Source organism: Panthera pardus, unplaced genomic scaffold, assembly GCF_024362965.1.
Source record: "Panthera pardus isolate Hobbes unplaced genomic scaffold, ASM2436296v1 HiC_scaffold_18, whole genome shotgun sequence".
NCBI classification, from domain to species: Eukaryota; Metazoa; Chordata; class Mammalia; order Carnivora; family Felidae; genus Panthera; species Panthera pardus.
This window is the reverse complement of record NW_026526743.1, coordinates 9,080,651-9,108,457: the sequence shown is the minus strand read 5'-3', so window position 1 is coordinate 9,108,457 and position 27,807 is coordinate 9,080,651. Positions and strand designations below refer to the sequence as shown.

The following is a 27,807-nucleotide window of genomic DNA, read 5'->3' as shown; positions in this document are numbered from 1 at the left end:
AGAGGTTAAGTAAAATGAGGGGCTAAGGTCAGTGGGTACAAGCAGGTAAGCAGTAAAGGTCAGGTCTTGGAGTCTAGCTGGTGACATTAACTCCCTCTTTCATCATAGGTACCATTATGAACTCTGCCTGTGTCCACTTGGTAACTGTGGTATTTGTTGCAGGGAGTGCTGACCTTCAGAGATGTGGCTGTAGAATTCTCTCAGGAGGAATGGAGATTCATAAATCACAGTCAGGGGGAACTGTACAGGGATGTGATGTTAGAGACCCATGGACACCTCCTCTTTTTGGGTGAGGATAACTCCCTCTAGACTTCCCAAACCACACTCCGGGTTTTGTTCCTTCCTTTGAAGAGTCTCTTGGAAGCTTCTTCTTTGCATGACTGGGATTCAGATCCCTGCAGTAAGGGAAAGAAGTAGGAGTTTGTAGATGTAAAGAAATATCTTCATGATGTTTCCTTTTCAGCTTTAGCTTCCTCTTCCTTAGAGTAACATCATTTCTGTAGATTAGTGGCAATTCTAAACATTAAGTGACATAAAATGGTCCTGCCCACATCTCAAACTCCAATTTCCACTCTTTTTTTTAATAAAATTTTTATTACATTTATTTATTTTTGAGACAGAGAGAGACAGAGCATGAATGGGGGAGGGTCAGAGAGAGGGAGACACAGAATCTGAAACAGGCTCCAGGCTCTGAGCTGTCAGCACAGAGCCTGACGCGGGGCTCGAACTCACGGACCGCGAGATCATGACCTGAGCCGAAGTCGGCCGCTTAACTGACTGAGCCACCCAGGTGCCCCTCCACTCTTTATCATTGTGTCTAGTACTTGGAAGTGGAGGTCAAGATCTGAACATTGGAAATCCCTCCTATGTGTTCTAAAGGGGCTATTGGGTAACAGCCTTTGGGAAATCATTTCTTAGAATTTTACAATGTCCTCTCTCATCTGCTGAGTGCAATACTGGATTGAAAGTTAGAATCTCTAACAATACTCATTTCTTTTTTCTACTAAACAGGTCTTGTGTCTAAGCCAGACCTAGACACCTTTTTGGAGCAAAAGAAGGAGCTATGGGGAGTGAAGAGAAAGGAGAAGGTAGCCTGACACCCAGGTAGGTTGAATGAATGAAGCAGATGACAGAGGTGGGGTCCAAATGTGAAGGAGGAAGATAGACCTTAAAATGTGGTTCCAGTAGCTCTCCTTGAATAAAAGTCTGAGAAGCCTAGTTTTAGGTCTCTCCCTCTCATGATAAAACATCTGGTATCCAACATTATCATGCTCTATGTTCTGTAAGGATTTGACTTTAGCTCCAGTGATGGCCCATCCTGTCCACTGCGAGGGCCAGGAGACTTTCCTTGCATCATGAGGGCCTCCATATTCTGAGAGCTGCTCCATTGCTTTGAGGGCCCCGGGGAAATCTCCATATTTATGAGGAACTTTATGCTAAAGCTTTTCTAAATTCTGCTTTGCCTCCTGTGAGAAGTGTATCAGGGTAGTGTGGGCATATTGTGGTTTGGTACAGAAATCCTGGAACACTGGAGACCAATATCATGTGTTTACTGATTTATGATTTCCAATGTTACAAAGGTTTTACACAGAATGGTGCTAGGTAATTTCATCAGATAACAAAACACCTCCCTAAAATGAGAGAATCTAGTCCTTTATTTCACTTCAAAAGTTCATTTTTTTTTTGTATTAGCTAAAACTAGAAATTTCCACTCCATGTGTTTCATTCCTCAATGATGAAATCATTTAATGTATCTTTTTGTTTCTTAGAATCTTATATAAATTAATGCCATAGGGGAACTAGAACATTAAAACTTAGAACTCACAGTGTAAAATAAATTCTCAATTGTTAACTTGTTTCTTAATAATTGCATCATTTCATAATTTTGTCTTATAAGAAGTTCCTATGACTTTGTCATATATTTGTTACTTTCTAATTATATACATATGAGATTCATTTCTGATTTATTAAATCAAAAATTCTGCTATGACATTGGCATGTGCTTTATAAGAAGTAAAATAGATAATTAGTAAAATTCTCATTGAATAAAAAAGATTTGTTCATACATGTAATTTTACTTCAGGAAAAATTAATCAGTACGATTTTTTCTACTTTCCTCAGAATGTATCTGAATTTAATCCCAAATATTTAATTTTTATAAAGTGATTGTCAACATATTTTACAACTTTGATGGTATTTGTCTGTTTAGAAATGAAAAGTTTTTGTTTTTCTGCTTGGTTCTAAATGTGGGATTATAGCCTTAAACTCTGTATGAGGAGGAATATATTAATAACAATATATTTTTCATGTCTTACAAGTGCTTATTTATAAAAATTTTTATCATAGCTTTTCATGGTGGATTTTAATGAATATTCTTTATAATTTTACTATCAATGAAGACATGTCTATAATTCAAAATGCTTGTTTTTCATGGGTACACGGTCACTGTTAAAAATTATAGTTGTATACATAGTAGGTTTCCTTTAAATTTTTTTTTAGCGTTTATTTATTTTTGAGACAGAGAGAGACAAAGCATGAACGGGGGAGGGTCAGAGAGAGGGAGACACAGAATCTGAAACAGGCTCCAGGCTCTGAGCTGTCAGCATAGAGCCCTACGCGGGGCTCGAACTCACGGACTGCGAGATCATGACCTGGGCCGAAGTCGGCCGCTTAACCAACTGAGCCACCCAGGCGCCCCAGTAGGTTTCCTTTTAAATAATACATCTTTTTTATGTAGAATTTTTTGGGTTAAATTTTGTCTTATTCTGTTTTTGCAATTCCATAGTAATCAGCTTCCATTTATATGTGACTTTCCACAGTATTAGTTAGTTGTGGTTTCATTTCCACATGTGTATTTTGTTATAGGATAAATTTCAACTCATTACATTCTTGGATAATGTGAGTGTAACTCAAATATGAATCAGCTTTATGCACTTTGCCAATAAAATTCTCTTCTCTTCCACCCCCTTCCCATATGTTCATCTGTTTTGTTTCTAAATTCCACATATGAGTGAAATCATATAGTATTAGTCTTTCTGTAATGGACTTCACTTACTATAATACATTCTAGCTTCATCCACACCATTGTAAATGCAAGAGTACATTCTTTTTGATGGCTGAGTAATATTCCATTCTATATAAACACATACACACTGTATCTTCCTTATACATTCATTACTTGATGGACGTTTGGGCTCTCTTCATAGTTTGGCTGTTGTTGATAATGCTGCTATAAACATTGTGGTGCCTGCACCATTTCAAATCTGTATTTTTGTATCCTTTTAGTTAATACCTAATAGTGCAATTGCTGGGTCATAGAGAAGTTCTATATTAAGCTTTTTTGAGGAACCTCCATACTGTTTTCCAGAGTGGCTGCACCAGTTTGCATTCCCACTAACAGTGCAAGAGGGTTCCCCTTTCTTTGCATCCTTGCCAACATATGTTGTTTCCTAAGTTGTTAATTGTGGCCTATGGCAAGACTATGGTATGTCTTGGTGATGGTCTGCTTTTGTTGAATTTAATGGAAGTTCTCTGTGCTTCTTGGATTTTGATGTCTGTGTCCTTCCACAGATTAGGGCAGTTTTCAACTATACTTTGCTCACAAATCCTTCTGCCCCCTTTTCTTTCTCTTTACTTCTGGGACTTCTATGATACGAATGTAATTCTTTAATAAGTTGCTGATTTCTCTAAGTCTTGTACTGTGATCTTTTGCCTGTGTTTCCTTCTTTTTTCTGCTTCATTATTTTCCATAATTTTATCATTTATTTATTTATTTATTTATTTATTTATTTATTTAATTTTATTAATTTTATTTTTTAAAATTTACATCCACATCACTTAGCATACAGTGCAACAATGATTTCAGGAGTAGATTCCTTAATGCCCCTTATGCATTTAGCCCATCCCTCCTCCCACAACCCCTCCAGTAACCCTCTGTTTCCATATTTAAGAGTCTCTTATGTTTTGTCCCCCTCCCTGTTTTTATATATTTTTATTTCCCTTCCCTTATGTTCATCTGTTTTGTCTCTTAAAGTCCTCATATGAGTGAAGTCATATGATATTTGTCTTTCTCTGACTGACTAATTTCACTTAGCATAATACCCTCCAGTTCCATCCACGCAGTTGCAAATGGCAAGATTTCATTCTTTTTGATTGCTGAGTAATACTCCATACATATATATATATATACCACGTCGTTTTTATCCATTCATCCATCGATGGTCATTTGGTCTCTTTCCATACTTTGGCTATTGTTGATAGTGCTGCTATAAACATGGGAGTACATGTGTCCCTTCAAAACAGCATGCCTGTATCCCTTGGATAAATACCTAGTAGTGCTATTGCTGGGTCATAGGGTAGTTATATTTTTAATTTTTTGAAGAACCTCCATACTGTTTTCCAGAATGGCTGCACCAGCTTGCATTCCCATGTAATTTTATCTTCTATATCACTGATTTACTACTCTGCTTCATCCATCCTCACTGTCATGTCATGGCATCCATCCGAGATTGCATCTTAGTTATAGCATTTTTAATTTTGGCCTAAATTTTAGTTCTTTTATCTCTGCAGAAAGGGATTTTCTGGTGTCTTCTATGCTTTTTTTTCCATCCCCAGCTAGTATTCTTATAATCGTGGTTTTAAATTCTAGTTCAGACATTTTGATTGTATTTGTGTTGATTAAATTCCTGGCCGTGAGTTCTATTGCCTGTTCTTTCTTTTGGGATGAGTTTCTCCATCTCATCATTTTGTCCAGAAAGGAAAAGAGGAGAGAAAGAAAAGAAAGAAAACAAACAAAACAAAACAAAATGAAAAAACAAACTAGATCTTGTGTGTTTTTTCTGCTTGTTAAAAGAATCTAGATCCAAGAATAAAATAAAATATAATAAAATGAAATGAAAACAACTAATTAGATCAAAATAAAAATAATATGTATATATAAAAATTAAAAATAAGGGCACCTGGGTGGCTCAGTCAGTTAAGCATCCAGCTCTTGATTTGAACTCAAGTCATGGTCTCACAGTTTGTGAGTTTGAGTCCTGCATCAGGCTCTGTGCCAACAGCCTGGAGCCTGCTTGGAATTTCTGTCTTCCTCTCTCTCTGCCCCTCCCAAGCTTGATCTAAACAAACAAACAAACAAACAAACAAACAAACAATTAAAAATGTAAAAAAAACTTAAAAAATAATACTAAAAAGTAACAAAGGGAATTGAAAAAATAAGAAAATAAATGAAGAAAATAATAATAAACAATAAAGAATAGAAATAAAAGAGAAGTTAGATCCTATTTCCCCTAGAGGTAAAGTCTGTTAGTGTAGAGTTGGTGCAAGTGAGTTGTTTGTGCTGGTCTTCTGGGGGAGGGGCCTGCTGTGCTGATTCTCAGGTTAAATTGTTCCAGTGGAAATGCACCTCCAGATTGCAAGGGAGTGGGTTTTGGTGTAAGTGGCAGTGGCCTCTACTAGGTGGGGCTGTTTTGCTCCCTGTAGGCTTTCAGTTCTGAATGACAGAATGAATATGGGGTTTTCCCATTCTGTAGCCCCAGAGCTTAAAGTTCATGACCCCCACTCTTAAGGGGAAACCTGATTAAAGAGCAACTAATCATCCCTCTTGTGTCCCCAGTTTCTGTCAGAACCTCGCGGTCACCCTGACTATGTCCAAGCTTTTTTATTGCAGGCAGCAACTGAATTTCAAAACCCCCAATTTTATGGATTCCCACAGTGTGGACCCACGCCGTTCCTCTGGGGTAGCGTCTGGCCATGCTTTTGCCAGCCCATCTTAAAAAAAGTCATGTGACTATGCAGCTGTTCAGAGTTTATGTCAAAACAGCAGAAAGCCGGCACCCCTGCTTGCCACCCTCAGCCAGAGTGAGTCCCATCTCATGCCTGGAAATATCCCAGCGTGTTGGCACAACCCATCTTTCCTGAGACCCCAGAAATCCTCAGATCACCCTGTCACTCCTGGCATTCTGCCCCTCTTCACCACATGAACACCTTTAAGTCAGGCACTCCCCCTACAGTAGCAGACTGCTACAAGTTCAGATTTTGTGCTCCACAGCTTATACTACTTTGCAGTGGCCTCCATATTAGGCTCCCTCCCTGGGCCATACCCAGAGCAGTATGTCCCTGGGTAAACTCTCTGAACTTCCTACTTGCTGAAAGGTGGTCACTTTTTACTTGTAGTCTTGCAGTTTTTGTTCTCTCAGATCTCCGATTGATTTCATCGGTGTTTAGAATGATTTGATAACTATCTGGCTGTGTTCAAGGAAAGAGACAAGCTTAAGGTCTCCCAACTCCTCAGCCATCTTAACTCCTCCCCCTTAAAATTATTGTTCCATAGAAGGTTTCCTTTTAAATGTGACTTTCTATAATTTATCTATTTTTTTATTTTTATTTTTTAAATGTTTATTTATTTATTTTGAGAGAGAGAGAGAGAAAAAGAGCGCACGCATATGTGTAAGCAGGAGAGGGGCAGAATTGTGCTTTCTCTTTTACCTATGTAGTTTGTCCCAGAATGGCATTTCTCACCTTAGGACGTTTTTGGACAATGTGTGTGTTACCCAAATATGAATCATCTTTATGCTCTTTCCCAAGATTAGGTATTATATTTTATCCTTAATTTTGTTCTACCCATCTCATGTTTTGATACCATTCTCATTAACTTTTGCATCCTCTGAATGTATTTTCATCACTTTACCTTAGAGATTACTAAAACATTCTAAAGATAACAAATCATTATAAAGTGATATTGTCAATTGCATACAAAACTCTTCTACTTATCAACTCCACCCCTGCACCCACCTTAAGTTCCTGATATCACAAGTTCTGTCTTTTATGTTGTGTATTTTATTACCTAGATTTATGATTGTTATACTTTTATTTAAAAAAATTCTGTAGCAGAAATAAAAGTGAGTTGTGCTGCTTCATTACAACCTTACAGATTTCTATAATTGTGTAAATATTTATATTTAGCAGAGAGCTTTGTGTTGTGTCATTTTAATTACTGTTTAGAATCCTATTTTATTTTATTTATTTTATTTATTTATTTTTTTTAACGTTTTATTTATTTTTGAGACAGGGAGAGACAGAGCATGAACAGGGGAGGGTCAGAGAGAGGGAGACACAGAATCTGAAACAGGCTCCAGGCTCTGAGCTGTCAGCACAGAGCCCGATGCGGGGCTTGAACTCACGGACCGTGAGATCATGACCTGAGCCAAAGTCGGCCGCTTAACCGACTGAGCCACCCAGGCGCCCCTAGAATCCTATTTTAACTAAGACTTCCTTGAACATGTATAGGACAGGTCTACTGGTAAACATACAGAGGTTTTTACTGGGCAAAGTCTTCATTTCTACTTTCATGGAAAACAGTTTTGCCAAATAGGGATTCTCGGTGGATATTTTTTGATCATTCAGTACTTGAATACATTGTCCCATGCGCTTCTTCCTATCAGGTCTGCTGAGAACCCCACTAATAATCTTACAGGAGCTCTCTTGTACAAGAAGAGTTGCTTTTGTCATGCTTTTCAAAATTCTCTTATCACTTGTGATTTTTGATAGTTTAATTATAATGTGTCATTGTGTTCATGTTGACATTTATCTTACTTTGAATTTATTGAGCTCATTGAATTTGTCTCTTTTTTCCACATGCATGGGAAGTACCAGCCTTTACTTCTTCATGGAAATGCTCTGTCCCCTTTCACTCTCCTCTCCTTATGGGTCCCTGTAATGTACATACTGGTTCACTTGTTGGTGTCCCATGGGTCACTTATCCTCATTCCTTTTCCACATTTTTCTTGTTTCTCAGTAGATAACAAAAAGGGTCTTTAGATTGTCTGATTCTTTCTTCTGCTTGATCAAGTCTATTGCTCACCCCTTAGTGTATTTTTAAATTCAGTGATGGTACTCTTCAGCTCCCAATTTCTGGTTGATATACTTGCTGTCTCTTTGGGTTTACATTTTGGTCCTGCATAGTTGTCCTGACATCATTTAGTTACCTGTTTTCTCTCCTTCCATGAGTATCTTTATGATGGTTATTTGAATTCTTTGTCAGGAAACTTATGGTTCTTTTTTTTTTTTTGTAATTTTTTTTATGTTTATTTATTATTGAGAGACAGAGCATGAGCAGGGGAGGGGCAGAGAGAGGGACACACAGAATCCGAAGCAGGCTCCAGGCTCTGAGCTGTCAGCACAGAGCCCTACACGGGGCTCGAACTCACAAACCGTGAGATCATGACCTGAGCTGAAGTTGGACACTTAACCAACTGAGCCACTCAGGCACCCCAAGTTCTTTCTTAATTTAGGGCCAGTTTTAGAGATTTATTTTGTTCCTCTGATTAGAACACAGTTTTCTATTTCTTTGTATGGCTTGTGATCTTCTACTGACATTTGGGAATTAAAAACAAAAACAAAAATAAAAAGCCTCTGGGCCCAGGATTATGGACTTGCTTTGTACAGGAGAACAAAAATAATAGTAATTCTGGGGCCTGTCATACATCTTCTGGGCATTTGCAAAGTCTGAAATTTTGTAATTTTCCAGTTTACAAAAGTGTAACTACTTCTTTAGAGCCCATGATACCTTCCTCTCTCTGTGTGTCCTCGCTCTGTAGTCTTTTCATTGTTTAAACAAACAGTCACCTTTTGTTTGAGCAGCCACCACAGTGCATCCAGAGGGTGCTGTCATTCCCTCTGCTTCCATGTCCTGTGTGACAGAAACAAGCCCCCTAGGCAGCTGCAAAGAAGCAAGATCACTGAATATACAGGTCATTTACTTGTTTCTCTCCTGATGAGGGGTAACCGTTTTTTCAGTCTTGCCATGGAATGCCACAGAGGGTGAACAGCTGTTGTGTGTAAGTGTCACAAACTTTTCTTGTCTCTTTGATGTGGCTCTTCATTTGTACTTGCCTGGGTGTGCTATGTTCTCCTAACTAGCTTCCAAAAGGTAATGTGGTCCATTTTTGTCTCCACGGGGGAGTAAAGTCCAGGTTGCTTCCTATTCCTCCATTCTGCTGATGTCCTGTTATGAGTATTAATTTTGCACGTTAGTGGGGTACCTGGATGGCTCAGCCAGTTAAGCTTCCAACTTCAGCTCAGGTCATGATTTCATGGTTTGTGGGTTTGAGCCCTGTCAGGCTCTGTGTTGACAGCTGGAGCCTGCTTTGGACTCTATGTCTCCCCCTCTCTCTCTGCTCCTCCCCTGCTTTCTCTCTCTCTCTCTCTCTGTCTCTGAAAAATAAGTAAACCTTAAAAAAAATTAATTTTGTTGGAATGCAAGCTGGTGAGGCCACTCTGGACAACATTATGGAGGTTCCTCAAAAAACTAAAATAGAACTACCCTATGACCCAGCAATTGCACTACTAGGCATTTATCCAAGGGATACAGGTGTGCTGTTTTGAAGGGACACATGCACCCCCATGTTTATAGCAGCACTATCAACAATAGCCAAAGTATGGAAAGAGCCCAAATGTCCCTCGATGGATGAACGGATAAAGAAGATGTGGTATATATACACAATGGAGTATTACTCGGCAATCAAAAAGAATGAAATCTTGCCATTTGCAACTACGTGGATGGAACTGGAGGGTATTGTGCAAAGTGAGATTAGTCAGTCAGAGAAAGACAAATATCATAAGACTTCACTCATATGACGACTTTAAGATGACAGAACAGATGAACCCAAGGGAAGGGAGGCAAAAATAATATAAAAACAGGGAAGGAGACAAAACACAAAAGACTCATAAATATGAAGAACAAACAGAGGGTTCCTGGAGGGGGTTTGGGAGGGGGGATGGGCTAAATGGATAAGGGGCATTAAGGAATCTACTCCTGAAATCATTGTTGCACTATATGCTAACTAATTTGGATGTAAATTAAAAAAAATAAAAAACAATTAATTTTGCACATTAGCATTTTAATGTACATGCATGTTAGTGTAACAAATGGGATAACTTACTTTGTATCTTTTGGTTGCATCTTTCCATAACACCCTAGGCCTGTTGGCAGACAAGCAAAGGAGATTCATTCCATAGAATGATATGGGAAAATATGGAAGCTGTGGCCTTGAGTATTTATACTTAATGAATCACTGGGAAGGTGGTGGGAGGTAGTGATGGGCAGAACAGATATTATGATGGATATAACCAAACTGGGACAATTATCCATGAGGAAATCCTTACTGCTAGAGGAGATCAAGAGTATAAAACATTTGGGGGAAAACACTACCTTAAGTCAGTGATATTTGCAGAAAGTGTCTTTGAACCCAAGGACCAAAATCCATTTTTAAAAAGATGTTTATTTATTTTTGAGAGAGACAGCGTGAGCAGGGGAGGGGCAGGGAGAGAGGGAGACACAATCTGAAGCAGGCTCTAGGCTCTGAGTTGTCAGCCCAAAGCCCAATGTGGGGCTCGAACTCACAAACTGTGAGATCATGACCTGAGGTGAAATTGGACACTCAACCAACTGAGCCACCCAGGTGCCCCCAAAATCCATTTCGTAATCCTTCATATTCTCTAGAAGGACATTTGGAAATTCTGGAAAGTCACCTAAACCATGCCGAAAGTAATCATTGAAACCGTTTCAAATACAAGATTGGATTAGTAATTCACTGAAATATTTCTGAAAGTTAGACATTTAAGAATAAAGATAAAAATTCTACATGTGATTTTGAGAAGATCTTTTCAGAGTATTCATTATTCTCCCACCAACACATAATCCCTCCTCATTCTAACGTCTAATTTTGATAAACTTCAGAAGGTCTTTATCCCAACATCACTGTTCTATAGTTATCACATGACACTTAATTTGGAGCAAGTTTTTATGTATTGTGATTTTAGGAAGGTCTTTAGTGAGGACTCAGTCTTCCGTAATTACTGAGGTATTTGTAGTGGAGATAAAACTTACTAATGCAATGAATCTGGGAAAAAATGTCAGTTAAGGGTCAAATCCTAGTAAACATCAGAAAACTCAGTTTCCAATGAACCAGTATAAAAGTAATAAATGTGGGAAAGTCTTTTATAAAAGCTCAAATCTTATTGTACATTATTGTATCTTTACTGGGCAGAAGACTTACAAATGTAGTAACTCTGGCAAACCTTTTAACTAGTCTTCAAAACTCACTCAACAATAGAGATTTAATAATGGAAATAAATCTTACAAATGTAAACAATGTGGCAAAACATTTACCACTCAAAACATCAAAATTAGGTAATATGTTATGGAGAGAAGGCTGAAAAATGTTTACAAAAATGTGACAATGCCCTTAAGCAGAACTATAAACTTTCTGAACATCGTAGTGTGCATACTGAAAGAAACCCTACAAATGTAAAGAATATGGTAAAGCATTTAATTCATAACCAAAAATATCCAACGTGAGGCAGTATCTCTTGGGGAGATAACTTACATATGACAAGAATGATGGTCATGTCTTTATCTGGCTTCAAACACTTAACTCAACATCAGAGAAATCATAATGGTTGGAAGCCCTATAAATGTAATGGTTGATGAAAGACCTTTGTTTTTAATACATGCTTCAGGGAAAAAAGAGTCTTTATAACAGGTAAAAACATGAAAGTTGTAAACAATTGGCAGAGTATGTAATGGAAAACAAAATCTAAATAAAATGAGAGGTTTCACAGCAGAAAGCAATAGGTCAATATCATTTTTCAGACACTATTCTAAATCAGAGCGTTTATTATAGAGAAAAATCTGAATATAAAACTCTAATATGAATTACATTTTCACCTTGGAGAATGTAGGCATTGGGGGTATGACCCCACCACACCTGAGAATCTTACTGTAACTTTTGAGTCCCCCAAATTAAAACCATACCTGGTTTTCCACAGAAATAGCCTATCGTTGACTAGAAGTCTTACCTAGAATATTAACAGTCAATCATCTCATTCTTTGTTGTCGGTATTATAAATGGTATTGTTATAATTAAGTAAGCTTGAAAAAACAAAAGATTAAGGAAATCATAACAGAGAGGAAACATTTATAGTACTGCAACGTGTTTGTCAAAAAATAAATCTACTTGGACCCACACTGCTCAAACCCATCTTACTCAATGATCAACTGTATTTGTTAATGTGCCTGAAAGTCTAAAGGAAAGATGGATGTCTGGAGGGGAATAATTTCAGTGTGTCTCTTTTTTTTTTTTCTATTGACCATGTTTGAGATTTTTTTTTGCATGACAAATACTATTAATTTCACCCTTAAATCATGTCATGCAATGCCTTTATTTGTGTGCGTGCAAAATGATTTGATTGTTGTCTCACAGACATGAGTGGCTCTTTTATGATGGGGAATTCATTCATACCTACTTTTCCATGGAAGATTGAGACTGTAGTGTACAATGTATGAAGAAAATCTACTTGGAGATGCTGTTTGTGTTTGATGTCTAAGAGGGATACAACTCATGATGAAGTAAGGGTTCAGGGCATTATTATTTGAAATAAAGTAAGACAGAGAAACATTTTGAATTTTAAATAGTTGTGTTAGTTGCTGTTTAAGGAGAATGGCAGTTCATTAAAATCTGGATGTATTTTCATAATAACAATTGATACAAGTCAAGAATATTAGTTATGTGGTTGAAATTTAAAAAATTTTCTCAGATATCTGGGGAAATTATAGCTAACTCTTCCATAAAAGGGTATGAAATTATTATAATCCACATTTACTCAATAATGAATAATTATTTGAAAGTGTAGGAAGTATAACTCACAGATCCTTATATCACAGGAACAAGAATGGTTCTTGAATGCTTGTCATGGGCATTTTAACCAAGAATCATGCAGTAATTTTGCAGTGGTTTGTTTAGAGTGCATTTGAACTTAATATATTTTCATTAATAACACTGAATGGATTTTAATGTGTTAACACTGATGTGTAATAAATGAAGTTTTAACCTACACAAACCCTGGACTGTTGCAGGTTAACAGATGGTAACACAAAGTACACTTGACCCTTGATCAACATGGGTTTGAACTGTGTGGGTCCACTTACAGTCAGATTTATTCATAGTACAGTACTGTAAATGCATTTTCTCTTGCTTCTGATTTTCTTGAGCTTCCATTATTGTAGGGATACCATATGTAACATATATAACATATAAAGGTGTAATAATTGACTGGTTTTCATAACGTTTCTTGTCAACAGAAAGCTGCTATTATTATTTTTTGTTTATTTTTTTAAAGCTATTAAAATTAAGTATTGGGGAGTCAAAATTACACATGATTTTCAACTGCATGAGTGGTGGGTACACTGACCATTACTTGAGATTATTTTCCCTATGTTCATATATCATATATTTTCTTCCTTATTGTGACTGCTGGAACATTATGATATTTTTAATAAGGATATAGAAGTATTATTGAGACTGTAGCTAATCAATTCATACTGCTGCCTTGGAATCCATCTTGTACAACTAGACTGCCTGCAGGGGCTTTTGAAGTGACTCTAGCTCTGCCCAGTAGCAAATACACTATAGATAACAGTCCCTACAGTCACAAGCAAAGGTAAGATCCTCCTATGACTTCCCCAGTAGCCTCTGTGAATGAGTGTCCACTCCCTCCCTATATATTTACCTTGTGTACCCCCTACAGAAGACTCTCTCAGAGTTTACCATTTTCCACTCATTTTGATTTGAATTGTGCATTCTAGACTTAGCACAGGAACTCTAAAGCACTCCAACCATGCACCCCAAAAAAGGCATCTGCCCCAGTTCCTGCCATTCTGTCTACCTGCACTCAGCCTTGACCTCTCCATGTTGTCCCTCAAGGGATATTGTGTACATTCTCCAGGATCTAAGGGTAACAAACTTCATGTATTTAAATTTCTTTGTTTTCTTTTATTGAACCATGGGTCACCATCCATATGACTACCAAGTACTGGTTCTACTTAACTGCTAATTGAACAAAGTCACTGCAAATATAGTTATAAGCCATATCTACAGAATTCTCAATCACTGTTTTTAAAACTTTACACTATATTTTTCTTTGCTTATGTTGCTTTTCTGAGGATACTGAACACAGTTTTTTTGGTTTTGATATGCACAGAAAATAATATGCTATATTAAGCTAAAGGTATATCTTGTAGTAAGAGAACAAATTAAGAAGAAATGCATGTATATCTATATCTTCAGAATGAAAGGGAATATTAGATCAAATGAAGTAATTTCCAGATTTCAAAATTGATGATTTCCTAGCAAGCAAAATGTCATATATTCATAGTGGGAATAATTTTCTCTACATTGTATTGAATTGATTTCTCCTAAATCACTTGTATCTTGGTTTGAGAATCTCCCCATGCAAATCCTGTCTTGTCTACCTACTTATTACTCATGTAGGATCTACTCTGTTTCCCTTGTTCCAACGTTCATGAATTGTTGCTTTTATGACTTGCTCAGGGATTTTAAGAATACGTTGCGTGAAATGACATGGTGTTCCAAAATTAATTTGAATATGGGAGTAATTCCACAGTAATTTAATTCTGTGTGGTTTAATTGCTCCCTTTTACTTCTTAACTGGACAAGAATACTAAGTAAGATTTTTTTTAGTTACTGTTCTTTTTCCTTCTTGGAAGTGACATCATCCACGTTATTCACTTTACTGGAACAATTTGATTAGGTGAAAACTTGGAGATTTCATGAGTCATGTGTTATTTTAACACTAATTTAAAGGAACCAAACTTGGGACAGTGCTGGGTGCTTAGTAGGTGTTCTTGACTTAGGAAGAAAACAAATACTAAGAGTGATGATGCAGCCCAGGGTAAAAGATAAAATGTCCAGGCTGAAGCATTGGCATGAGTTCTTCATTTAGGTAGAGGACACCTGTCTAAGGCTGAACTACTGAGTCTAAATTTAGAAGGATAAACTTTACTTGTTTTCTTTCCAAATCATCTCCAGTTCTTCGATGTCCTCATCTCCATTCCAGTGATGTAGGCATCACTGCTATCCTTCTTTCCTGTGTTATGGAGACCCCATCTTCACTGCTGTCTCCTCCCATATAAGCCATGTAGGCCCTTCTAGGCTCTTAGGAGTAGTTTGGAATTTTTTAATTCAATGGGAAATGGTTGGTCACTGGATCATGTATGGCCATACTTGGGACTTAAATACTATGTTGTCACCACTTCATTGGAAGAACAGGAAAACACCATCAATGGGTCACAGGATTGTTTCAGGCACTTGGTACTAAGATGTGTGGGGAAGGATAAAACATGATGATGGTATCCTTTAAGAGGAAGATAAATCCTACTAGAAGCAAATATGGAGAACTCTTGAGATGCAGAGAAAGATCTGGTAGGGAGCCCCTCTTGGTCACTGCAAGGTCTTAGGAAGCTACTTGTAATGGAAAAATGTGACAGAGATGGGGACTTGGAAAATGTGGTTTCCTGGGATTGAGGGAATCAGATCCTTTCTTCATGATTTAATGAATTCCCTGGTGGTTCTGAGGACTGTTGTTATTGGATGGCAGGGATAACTGTACTTTCCCAGGCCCAGGTGGGTGGCAGTGGATGGAAAGGGGAGATTGGATATTTAAACATTATGGCCATTGTTTTAAGATATCACATGACAGAGTACATACTGAAGATGAAGAAGTCTTCTGGACACGAATAATCAGAATCAGCAAGGCATGTGGATAGTTCCTCAAAGCACTGGCCTCTCAGGTATAAAACCCCAGTATAGGTCTGATGTAGTATAAATGGATCACTTTCCAAGGATGCTGATCTGCAGCTGGCAGGGACCCCTTTCACTTCCACCTTTCCCCTTTCAGCTTGTGATGAATCTAGTCCCGTGCTCTGGACTGTGTATAAGGCACCTTTTAGTTAGGGAGCAGTTCACTGTTCATGGGCTGTGAACATTTCTGTTTCAAACAGCCCACCCACTTTTTAGTCTAGATGTCCCTACATTGTTTCACAGCCCATGCTATCCTTTCACCCATTCTGACCCAAGCGGAAAGAAGATTTTTATCAGTTGTAGAAACTGATAGAATAAAGTTTGGTAGCATGTTATACTCACATTTAACATAGATTCAAATGAAGATTAATCATTCATTTTTCAGTACCTCTGATTTTATGGTCAACTATACCATGAAAAGGCTGATGTGTATATATAGAAAAGAGGTGGATTTTGTGTTATGTATACAGTGAGTAGGTAGATGCTCATATCTGATAAAATGGCACAGACACCCTTTGGTGTGCTCTGGGTTTTCCATTTCTTCTCTCTTGTATTGTCTACCCCCAGGTGTTGTGCTCATATTTGCTCTCCCATGGCCCCAAGATACCTACACCACCACCAGGCATCACAGTATGTTCTATGCAGCAAAGGAGGCAGTGTAAATCTGATTGAGCTAGGGAATTTGTTTTGAAGTCTTGTTTTCATTCAAGGAAGGCCATCCTCCCCAAGGCTCTTCTCCCTCCAAGTCATTGACAAGAACTTTGACATATGGGCCAGTCTAAGTAGAAATATATAAGTGTAACACAGGTAGACATATGTTTGTGAAGGGCTCTTTTTCTCTGAACCGTATCACAGCATCTGACAGAAAGGCAATCACATTTTGCATTGAAACTAGTTATTACAAAAAGTCTGTAGGGGCGCCTGAGTGGCTCAGTCAGTTAAGCGTCGGCTCAGGTCATGATATCATGGCTCGTGAGTTCGAGCCCCGTGTTGTGCTCTGTGCTGACAGCTCAGAGCCTGGAACCTGCTTCAGATTCTGTGTCCCTCTCTCACTCTGCCCCTCCCCTGCTCATGCTCTATCTCTCTCTCTATCTCTCTCTCTCAAGAATAAATAACTACTTAAATTTTTTTTTAAGTCCCTAAAATTTACAATTTCCTTAACCTTACTTCATAGGGATTTTATTCTGCATACAAATGGAATGCTGATGAAGCACTTCTTAAGCCTGCAATTACTTATGGTCTCATGTTTAAATCATCAAATACAGATCTATAGTGAGAATGCTATATTCAATCCCATGATAATATATACCATGTGTTAATGTCTGGTATGCATTTCATAACTCACTTGATAAAATATTTAAATAAGTTCCAATTCACTCTAATTTGGATTGCTTTCATTCAGGAGCATGAACAGAAGTGTGTTTGGGGTCATTCCAGGAAGCTCAAGGAGGGTATTGACTGAAGGGAGAGGAGGAAAATAAGACAGGCTTTTGTTATTTTTGAATAACGAGAATGTGTCTTGTGGATCTTGTGTGTGTGTGTGTGTGTGTGTGTGTGTGTGTGTGTGTGAGACAACACTAGCATGACCACAAGCATAGAGCAATTCTAACAGTGATTTACCTGTGATGACCTGTAACTTACCTGTTACCACAGAGGCTCTCAAATTAGTGTCAGAATCCCCAAGTGAACTTGTAAATCAGATTGCTGTGCCTGTCCCCACATTACTACTTCGGTAGTTCTGGGGTACAGCTCCCCCAGTTCCCTTTTGTACACATTGTCAGGTGCCTGTCTATGGAACCCACTCTGAGAACCAATGTCCTGGGGCACGTTTATGGTTGTGTTACTCAGTAAAAATATTAGCATATTGCAGAATGCAATCAGGCACATAGGTGTCTAATTTTGGTTTTCCAGATGTGAAAGTGAACTCATGTGTGTGCCAGACCTTCCCTGCACTTGTACTTTGGATGTCTGACCTCTATGTCTGGTTCTTAGTAGTCAACCAGAAAGCCACTCAGGTTATATGTGTGTGGTTTGGGCTGGAATTTTCACTTTGAAGTCTCATTTCATAGAGTCTGTTCTCTGCGAAGACTTATGGTGGGGCAGGTTTGGACGCTATGCTCAGCAGTGGGAGGTGACTTCCAACTTGCATGCCTGCTGAGACAGGCCATAGAATGGCTTCCATGCTCTAGTTCAACCTGTTGGCTGGAGACACAAGTCAGGCATAGCTGCTAACAAAGCTCCTCGACCAAGTAGGTCCATCTCAGCTCTGCGGGTGGGCAGAGTCACTGACATCTCTGATTGGGTGTCACCACAAGGTGGAACACAGTCTGTTCTGACAGTCTTCCAAGATCTGAACACTGGTTGTTGTAAGGCTTACCCACCTTCTCCATCCTTATATGATACCCTATGGTCCAGCAGTATAGATTCCCCCAAGGATCCACTTGATAGGAGACCTAAGTGGGCCACCCAGGAAGAGGCCGGCCGTTTGCAGAATGTTGGATTCCCACCTTGGTCTCTCTCTCTTTTTGATGGAGGAATCATTGTTTGAGGTGGTCTCTCATGGTGGGGCACTGTGCTGTCCTGGGGGAGGTGCTTGTGGTCAAAGTGAAATGGCTCTTCTTACCCTTCTAATGCTGTCCTTTTTTTTTTTTAATATTAAAAAATTTTTTTTTAACATTTATTTATTATTAAGAGACAGAGCATGAGCAGGGGAGGAGCAGAGAGAGGGGGAGACACAGAATCCAAAGCAGTCTCCAGGCTCTGAGCTGTGAGCACAGAGCCCGATGCAGGGCTCAAACTCACAAACTGCGAGATCACGATTTGAGCTGAAGTTGGACGTTCAACCGACTGAGCCAGCCAGGCACCCCTCTAATGCTGTCCTTGGTCTCTGGTCTGGGGTCTCTGGTCCAGGGGTGCTTCAGTCTCATTCCTGAGAACTGAGATTTGCCCAATGGTGTCTTATGTGAATAGTTGCTAGTTGAGCTTATTACAAGACAGACTGAAGTGGGAACCATATATTTCACCATCTTAATGATGTCACCCCTCTGTAATCAATATTTTCATGTCTCATGATCTAGATTTTTTTGATGTTTGTTTATTTTTGAGAGAGAGTGAAGTCAGGCAGAGGCAGAGAGGGGTTTGGGGCAGAGGATCTGAAGCAGGTTTCACATGCTGATGATAGAGGGCCCGATGCAGGGTTTGAAGTCATGAATGGTGAGATCACACCTGAGCCAAAGTCAGTAGCTTAACCGACCAAGCCACCCAGGTGCCCCATCTCATAAGCTAAAAACGGATGTTTCCCTTTTATAGATAGTACCCACTTGCTGCATTAGTGAGAGAATGAAGACCATTCTCAGCCGACTGTAGACATGACAGAAAATGTTGACATCAAACAACACTCTGAGGGGCGCCTGGGTGGCTTGGTCGGTTAAGCGTCCCACTTCAGCTCAGGTCATGATCTCACGGTCCATGAGTTCGAGCCCCGCGTTGGGCTCTGTGCTGACAGCTCAGAGCCTGCAGCCTGTTTCGGATTCTGTGTCTCCCTCTCTCTCTGCCCCTCCCCTGTTCATGCTCTGTCTCTCTCTGTCTCAAAAATAAATAAACGTTAAAAAAAAATTTTAAAAAGCAAAAAACAAAAAAAACCCACATCACTCTGGAGGAACGCACTGTTATTGAGAAGGGCCCCAGAGGAACCCTGTGAAGGGACTTCAATCACATCAGTGTAGAACTCAGTCTCCTCGAAAGGAAAAAGAGGAGGCTCTGAGTCGACAAATGGTGGGGAAATAGAAAAGAAGTGGCTACTGTTCGCACCATCTGTCATCATGTACGGTGCATTATCAAGGAAGGGCATTAACTGGGCTTTTGTAACAAGATGAGGTCTGCGTATGCTCACTTCCCCACCAACATGGTTATTCAGGAGAATGGTTCTCTTGCTAAAATTCAAAATTTCACGGGTGGAAAATACATCTGTAGGGTTTGGATGAGGCCAGGTGTTGCTTGTTCTGTATCTCAAGCCCCTAAAAATAAGTTAATTCTTGAAGGAAATGTCATTGAACTTGTACCAAACCCAGCTGCTTTGATTCAGCAAGCCACAACTGTTAAAAACAAGGATATCACAAAATTTTGGGATGGTATCTATTTCTGAAAAAGGAACAACTCAGCATCTGATCAATAAGATCTCAGTTGTCCAGCTTCAGAAAAAGCAAGATGGTGGATGATTTTCCAGACTTATTTGTAATATTTTATTTTTTAATCTAATATCTTATAATTCTATATACATGTATGTACATCTGCATATGCTTATATATGTGTATGAATATGGGTTTTATTTATTTATTTTTAACTTTTCATCCTCATGTTTTAGTTGCAGCTCTAGGAATAATCCAATTGAATATAGTCAAGCAAATGTTAGGAGGAACATTTGGTTTATTTATGTTAATATTCTAAGGGAGATGTTGGGGTTTGGGTTTACCAAGTTTTTTATATTTTCCCTTACACTCTATTTTTTTTTATTATGTTTTATGTGCTTTCCTGTGTGCATTTTAAGAAAATAATTCTAGGGGCGCCTGGGTGGCTTGGTCGGTTAAGTGTCCGACTTCGGCTCAGGTCATGATCTCACGGTCCGTGGGTTCGAGCCCCACGTCGGGCTCTGTGCTGACAGCTCAGAGCCTGGAGCCTGTTTCAGATTCTGTGTCTCCCTCTCTCTGTGACCCTCCCCCATTCATGCTCTGTCTCTCTCTGTCTCAAAAATAAATAAACGTTAAAAAAAAAATTAAAAAAAAGAAAATAATTCTAAATTTCATTCTTTCTCTGTGAACACTGTGTACTCAGTACCATATGGTTTAGCTAGAAATTAAAGCATGCTTTCAAAGTCTAGTCACAGTTTGAAGTTACTTCCTACTTTTAATTTCAACTTGTCAATATGTGTACATTATGATACTTATCTGTTTACTTATATCTATTTTTTTCGATCACTTTTTTAAAGTCACACGTGCAGATCATAAGTGAACACACAGCTCAATGGAATTTCACAAACTGATCGCATCTCTATAAGCCCCTGAGATCAAGAAACAGAATATCGTTTTTCCTCCAAAATTCCCCCTTGAGGTCCCCAGTAGCTTTGCCCAAAGCCCAGCACTCTTTTAACATGTAGATAATAGATTGCTGTCCTCGTTTTTGCACTTTTTTGTAAATGTAATCAGGCACGAAGAACTCTTCTGTTTGGCTTTTTTTCTTTCCATCTATTGCTTGTGAATTTATCTGTATTTACTGCACGTTGTTGTGCATCATTCATTAGACTGGATGGATCCAATTCCATTGTGTGAATATCCATTGATCTCATCATTCTACTATTACTGGGCAGGTGAAGAATTCTCCGTGTAGAACTGTCATGAATAGTACTGGCATATAAAATCTTTAATTTGCCTTCTAGTAGAACATGCACACATATCTGCTGGCTATATATGTGGGAGCATATTGCTGGTAAATACAGATGTGTTCAGCTTTTATAGATAGTACCCAATACTTTGCCAAAATCTTTATACTAATTTTCACACCCACCAGCAGTATATGGGATTTCTGGCTTATCTACATACTTTGCAAAACTTGGTAGTTTAGGTCATCTTCACATTAAGCTTCTGGTTGGTATGTGATAATGACCAAGTCATGGTTTTATTTGCTTTGCTGTTGTTGTTACTTCGTGTTACTATGGAGTTAGGCATTAATTTGGGTAATCGCCTTTTCAAAATGTCTAGTTAGTTATTGTGACCATTTTGTTCTGTTGTGATATCTTTTTCTTCAGGCTTTGTAGTTCCGTATATATGCTGAGAATGACTCCATTGTCTCCTCTCTCGTGCCTATTTCTAGCTCTTGAGCTTGTAGTACAAAGAAGTTCTTAATTTTAATATATCTAATTTGTCACTTTACCCATTATGGTTAGTGTTTTTTATTGTTTTTAGAAATCTTCTCTTATACCAAGACCACATAGATAGAATCCTTTGTGTTTTTCTAAAAGCATCATTAATTATCTTTACAATTTTGGTGAGAAATGTATTAAAAATCAATGAGTTATGTGGTTTGTGTAGTGACTGATGTTTTTTATTCTTTTTCTTTTTTTCACAACATGGCTAACAAATTGAAACATATTCTGAAAATGCTGTATTGTGCTTTTTTCCTTCTGCTTGCACAAGTCATTTCTTTTATTTCTTTTTTATGTTTTTAAATTATTTTAAGTTTATTTATTTTTGAGAGAGAGAGAGAAAAAGTGCAAGCAGGGGAGGGGCAGAGTGAGAGAGGGAGACATAGAATCTGAAATAGGCTCCAGGATCTGAACTGTCAATATAGAGCCTGATGGGGGGCTCGAACTCATGAGTGTTGAGATCATGACCTGAGCTGAAATCGGACACTTAACTGACTGAGCCACACATAGGCGCCCCGCACAAGTCATTTCTTGACATGGATTAACATCACCACCATCTTGGAGCACATTTGTACTGTGATTTCTCTCCATCTTTTCCTGCCAGCGGTGTGTCCGTTGTGTTATAATGTTTGTATTGGGTGTCTTCTAGACTGTTAAGATTAGCCCTATGGACATTGATTGGAGCTTAAAGTAAAAGCTTCCAGGTACACTGAGTTTTTAAAATTTTTCCTCTATATGTCATTGCCAAATGAGCAGCAAAAACATCATGAAGGGAAACCCATTTTGAGTTTCCCCACTGTTGTGGAAAACAACCCACTGTTGTGGATATCAGAACAAAATGATATATTCCTACATACAGCATTGTTATTATTCCTTGAAATTATGCTGTCAGCTTATGATCTAGACCAACATTTCCTTGATTTTCATCCAGTAGAGGCACAAACAGTGCTTTCTTCCATCAGTGTTTCTTCCATCAATGTTTGTTCCAGCTCTTCAACTGAGTTCAGGGCAGCCCAAAGTATTTTTGTCCTTGTGACCACCTTTGTTTCATTTTACACAATCTCCTTCATCTTTTATATCTATGTTGCTCCTTTAAATATTCCCTGTTGATGGTTGGTAAACACCTCTTCCCTAATTCCTATGTGTTTCTCAACTCTCAGCCCTTTTCTTATAATAAACCATGATTTCATGGTATCCAGGACCTGCCTTGCCTGGGTAAGGAGTACAAAATCCCCTCACCTTATCAGATTCATGTAAATCGTATGATTTTGCATAGTTTAGTTGTTTCTTCACCCATCTCCCTTAGAAAGTCCACTACTGAAATTTAAGGTAGACTCTCATGAGTATTGGGATTTCTTTACCTGGTTGAATGCAATGACTCACAGAAACATTGGAGAAGTGAGCGTTACAAGTCACTGGATTCTTCTGCATTGTATCCTGCCAATCATAGCATTGGAAAATGTTTCATGACATAAGTTGAATAGATTTTATCCCAGATCCTATATCAGATTAATGAGTGTTTGATGAGGTGGTGTACACATGAGAAAATTAGGCAGGAGTCAAACCACGGTCAGAGTGGTGGATATTGTTGGGAGACAATTTTTTAATTATTTCAGTTTCTCCATGTGTTATAGATAGAGCATTGTAAGTTTTTTTTTTTTTTTTTTTTTTTTTTTTTTCTTAAACGTCTTTCCACTAATGTTTGTGTATAGAAAGCATTGGAATGTAGTGATATTATCTTGTCCATGGGGTAGAGGACATATTTATTTATTGCACATGAAAACAGATGTTGTCTTCTATGGCAAAAGTTTGGGCAGATGTGCTAGGTGTTGCTTTAGGATATTGGGGTTTCCTGGGATGCCTAGGTGGCTTAGTCATTGGGCATCTGACTTGGGCTCAAGTCATGATCTCATGGTTTGGGAGTACGGGCCCCCACGTCGGGCTCTGTCTTGACAGCTCAGAGCCTGGAGCCTGCTTCAGATTCTGTGTCACCCTCTCTCTCTGCCCCTCCCCTACTTGTGCTCTGTCTCTCAGTCTCTCTGAAAAATAAGTAAGCATTAAAAACATTTTTTTAAAGATATTGAGGTTTCCTATGGTCAAGGTCTCACAGATGTTACACAAACCATCTATGTAGGCAGGATTTACCTGTATGAATTGGGAGTTGGGCCTGGGAGTTGGGGCTAACAAGTGAAATTTGTGTGAAGAAGTTTATGGTGTTAGCTGTGTCATAAGGCATAAATTTTTTGAGTTTGATTTAGGAGTCTCTTGTTTTCTGCCAACATTGGAAAATTGTTACAGGCCAAATTGTTACATTGTAAATGTGTGGAATTTTGGAGTTTTTATAATTCTTGAGATTATCCATGGACTTTTTTCAAAACAAAATAGATATTTATGAGTATGTTTCTGGTTTTATTTGTTCATTTGTTTTGTTTTCTAGATTGCACCTATAAATGAGAGCATACGGTTATATGTCTTTCTTTGTCTTATTTCACTTACCATAATACCTCCTACATCTATCCACATTGTTGTAAGTGGAAGAAAAAAAAACACGACAAAAGCAGAAACAGACCCATAAATACAAAGAACAAAGTGCTGGTTATTGGAGTGAACTGGGAAGGGAGCATGGGTAAAATGGGTAAAGGGGAATGGGAAGGACAGGCTTCCAGTTGTGGAATGAATACATCTTAGGGTAAAAGATACAGCTTTGGGAATGCATTCAGTGCTATTATAATAGCATTATATGGTGACAGGTGGTAGCTACACTTGTGGTGAGCACAGTAGAACCTATAGAGTTGTCAAATCACTATGTTGTACACCTGAACCAATGTAACTTTGTATGCCAGGTATACTTTAATTGTTCTGGCTAGACTATCCAGTACTGTGTTGAATGGAAGGTGGTGAAGGTGCTTCCATACCTTGTTTCTGATCATACAGGAGAAGTTTTCATTCTTTTACTATTGAATATGTTAGATTTCAGCTTTTCATGCACATGTACCGTCTTTTAGATTTGTGGTGGTTTCTTTGTATTTTAATGAGTGTTTGCAATCATGAAATGGTGTCCAAAAGCTCTCATTCCTGTTATGCATCAATTAATATAATCGTGTTATTTTTTATCTTTAATCTGTTAATGTGCAGTCTTAAACTGATAGCTTGCCATAGGTTGAAACACCTTTGAATTCCAGGAAGAATTCCCAGTTGATTATGCTGTAAAATGATAAAATGTGCTTTTGATTCAGTTTGCTTTGTTTTATTGTGGATGTTGCATGAATATTCCTCACAGGTAGTAGTTTGTCTTCTTGTTTACTTGTAGTCTCTTTCTGTGACTTTGATAACCGGGTGATGCTTGTTTAACAGATACTGTTTTGTTTTGTTTTTAATTTTTTTTAACGTTTATTTATTGTTGAGGACAGAGAGAGACATAGTGTGAGCAAGGGAGGATCAGAGATAGAGAGAGAGACACACAGAATCTGAAGCAGGCAGCACAGAGCCTGACACAGGGCTTGAACCCACAGACGACGAGATCATGACCTGAGCCGAAGTCGAATGCTTAACTGGCTGAGCCACGCAGGCACTCCATTGTTGACCTTTTCTGAAACCAATTCTTCCTATTGTTGATACTTTCCTATTTTTGCTGTATCCTATTTTGTTGAGTTTGGTTTTATGTTTAAATTTTCTTCCTTCTGCTAATTTTGGGCTCACATGGTACTTCTAATTTTTTGAGGTATAGGAAAGTGATTTGTGCTACAGCATGACAATATTACAGAGTTATCTCTTAGGCAAGTTTATGTGTTCATAGAGGAATGATGTAGTGACATTTCCTTCTCAGCCATCTGATTACATCCTCTGATTGTATATTAGAAGTTTTCAGAATATTCATCTGAGAGTAGTAAGTGGAATGATTTTACTTTTCTCTTATTTGATATCTTTCAGCTGTATCTTCATATGGTGCCCAGAGATTCCTGCCAAAGCCACACATAGAAGCTTCTTTCCAAAATGTGTCAATGGGTAGATATCAACTTAGTACCCTTGAGAATTTACCCTTAATTACAGACTGGGACAGTGATGGGGAGAGTGAAGGGCAGCAAAGATTTCCTGAAGTACATACCCAAATGGAGACAACTGCCCATAATAAGAATCTCACTGCCCAAAATGGTGAGGAACATAAAGCAGTTTGGAAAACATCCATGTTTAAGTCTGCTACTTCTGCAAAGCAGTGCGTTTCTGTAAGCAAAGACTCAAATAAAATACTTAAGGATACATATTCACGGAAAGAAAATTTGAAAACTCTGGGAAGTTATCTAGTCCATGCTGAAAATAATTATTTGAACCCTTCTAAAAAGAGGATTGGATTGACCTTTCAGTCAAATATTCCTGAAAATCAGAGATTTAAAAATGAAGAAAAAAGTGCCAAGTGGCATCAACTTGAGAGGGCCTCCTTTGAGCAGTTGACCTTACAACAAAACCACAGCGTTTTTAATGGAGGCAGAATTACTGAATGCAGTGAATCTGAGAAAAAATTTAACCAAGGCTCAGATGTTAATAAACATCTGAGGACTCATTTTCCAAAGGACCATTATGAATGTAACAAATGTGGGGAAGTCTTTTATCAAAGTTCAAAACTTATTATACATAAGAGTACACATATGGGAGAGAATCCTTATAATATATGTGGGAGAGCTTTTAACCAGTTCTCCAATATTGATGATCATCAGAGAATTCATATGGGAAAAAAATCATACAGAAGCGATAAACCTGGGAGCATGTTTAATCATCAGGACTAAATATACATAAGATAATAGGTACTAGAGAGAAAAGGTACATTTGTAAGAAATGTGGCAAAACCTTTGACTGGCACTCAAGACTATCTCAACATCAGCGAATGCATACTAGAGTGAAACCTTATAAATGTGAAGAATGTGGTAAAACCTTTAAGTATGGCTCATCACTATATGGACATAGGAGAATCCATACTGGAGAGAAACTTCACATATGCAAAGAATGTGGGAAAGCCTTTAACTGGGCCTCAAGGCTTCATCATCATCACAGAATTCATACTGAAGAAAAACTTCACAAATGTAAAGAATGTAGCAAGGCCTTTAACCAGCTCACAAGCCTCATTAGACATCATAGAATTCATTCTGGAGAAAAACCTTATGAATGTAAAGAATGTGGTAAAGCCTTCAACCAGCAGTCAATGCTTACTCGACATCACAGAATTCATGCTAGACAGAAATTTTAGAAATCTAAAAAATGTGGCAAGGCCTTTAACAGGCAGTCACACTCAACATCACAAATTTCATACTTGAAAGAATCTTTATCAATGTGAAGAATGTGGGAAAACCCTTAATCACTGTTCAATGTTTACTCCTAATCACAGAATTCATACTGGGTCAAACCTTACAATTTTAAAGAATGTGAGTGAACTTCTTTTTTTTTTTTTTTTTAAATTTTCTTTTCCTTTTGATAGAGAGAGGGAAGGAGAGCATGAGCATGAGAAAGGGACAGAGGTAGAGAGAGAGAGACTCTCAAGTCTGCTCAGCAAACAGCCTGATTCAGGGCTAGTTCCCATGACACTGGGATACTAGCCTGAGCTGAAATCAAGAATCAGTGTAGAATGTCAGCACTGAGAAAGAGCTCCATAGACTCAGATATGAAGAGACAGCTATAAGGAATTGAGATTGACTTTATGGAGCCAATAAAGCCCCCTTGGAATTATCAGCTTAGTACCTTGCTGACAGAGTTTTCAGCAGCCTTGTGAGTTGAGTAAAGAAGATCATTTCTTTTGTTTTTAATATACTTTTTTAAACGTTTATTCATTTTTGAGAGACAGAGAGATAGAGCACAGTAGGGTGGGTCAGAGAGAGAGAGGGACACACAGAATCCAAAGCAAGGTCCAGGTTCCGAGCTGTCAGCACAGAGCCTGATGCGAGGCTCGAACTCACGAACCATGAGATTATGACCTGAGCTGAAGTCAGATGCTTAACCGACTGAGCCACCGAGGCTCCCCAAGAAGATAATTTCTTTTTTTTTTAATTTTTTAAAATGTTTTATTTATTTTTAAGACAAAGAGACAGAGCATGAGTGGGGATGGGGCAGAGAGAGAGACACACACAGAATCTGAAGCAGGCTCCAGGCTCTGAGTTGTCAGCACAGAGCCCAATGCAGGGGCTCGAACTCACGAACTGTGAGATTGTGACTTGAGCTGAAGTCGGATGCTCAACCAACTGAGCC

The 27,807-nt window shown here is 38.4% G+C and overlaps 1 protein-coding gene and 2 pseudogenes across 1 annotated transcript; all 3 read left to right on the top strand.

Annotated features, from left to right (window-relative positions):
* Positions 1 to 147: 147 nt before the first annotated feature.
* On the top strand, positions 148 to 5,742 carry LOC109261101 (KRAB domain-containing protein 5-like; annotated as a pseudogene).
* A 48-nt stretch (positions 5,743 to 5,790) lies between these two features.
* Positions 5,791 to 19,876, top strand: LOC109261102 (60S ribosomal protein L9-like; annotated as a pseudogene).
* A 5,645-nt stretch (positions 19,877 to 25,521) lies between these two features.
* Positions 25,522 to 27,410, top strand: LOC128778053 (zinc finger protein 519-like). The gene has a single exon (XM_053906311.1). It carries the CDS (start codon positions 25,578 to 25,580, stop codon positions 26,355 to 26,357), a length of 780 nt encoding a protein of 259 aa, XP_053762286.1. The 5' UTR covers positions 25,522 to 25,577; the 3' UTR covers positions 26,358 to 27,410.
* The last annotated feature ends 397 nt before the right edge of the window (positions 27,411 to 27,807 follow it).

What these genes read in the sequence shown, in the direction of transcription:
- LOC128778053 (XM_053906311.1), top strand. Translation starts at nt 25,578, where the DNA reads ATGGGTAGATATCAACTTAGTACCCTTGAGAATTTACCCTTAATTACA.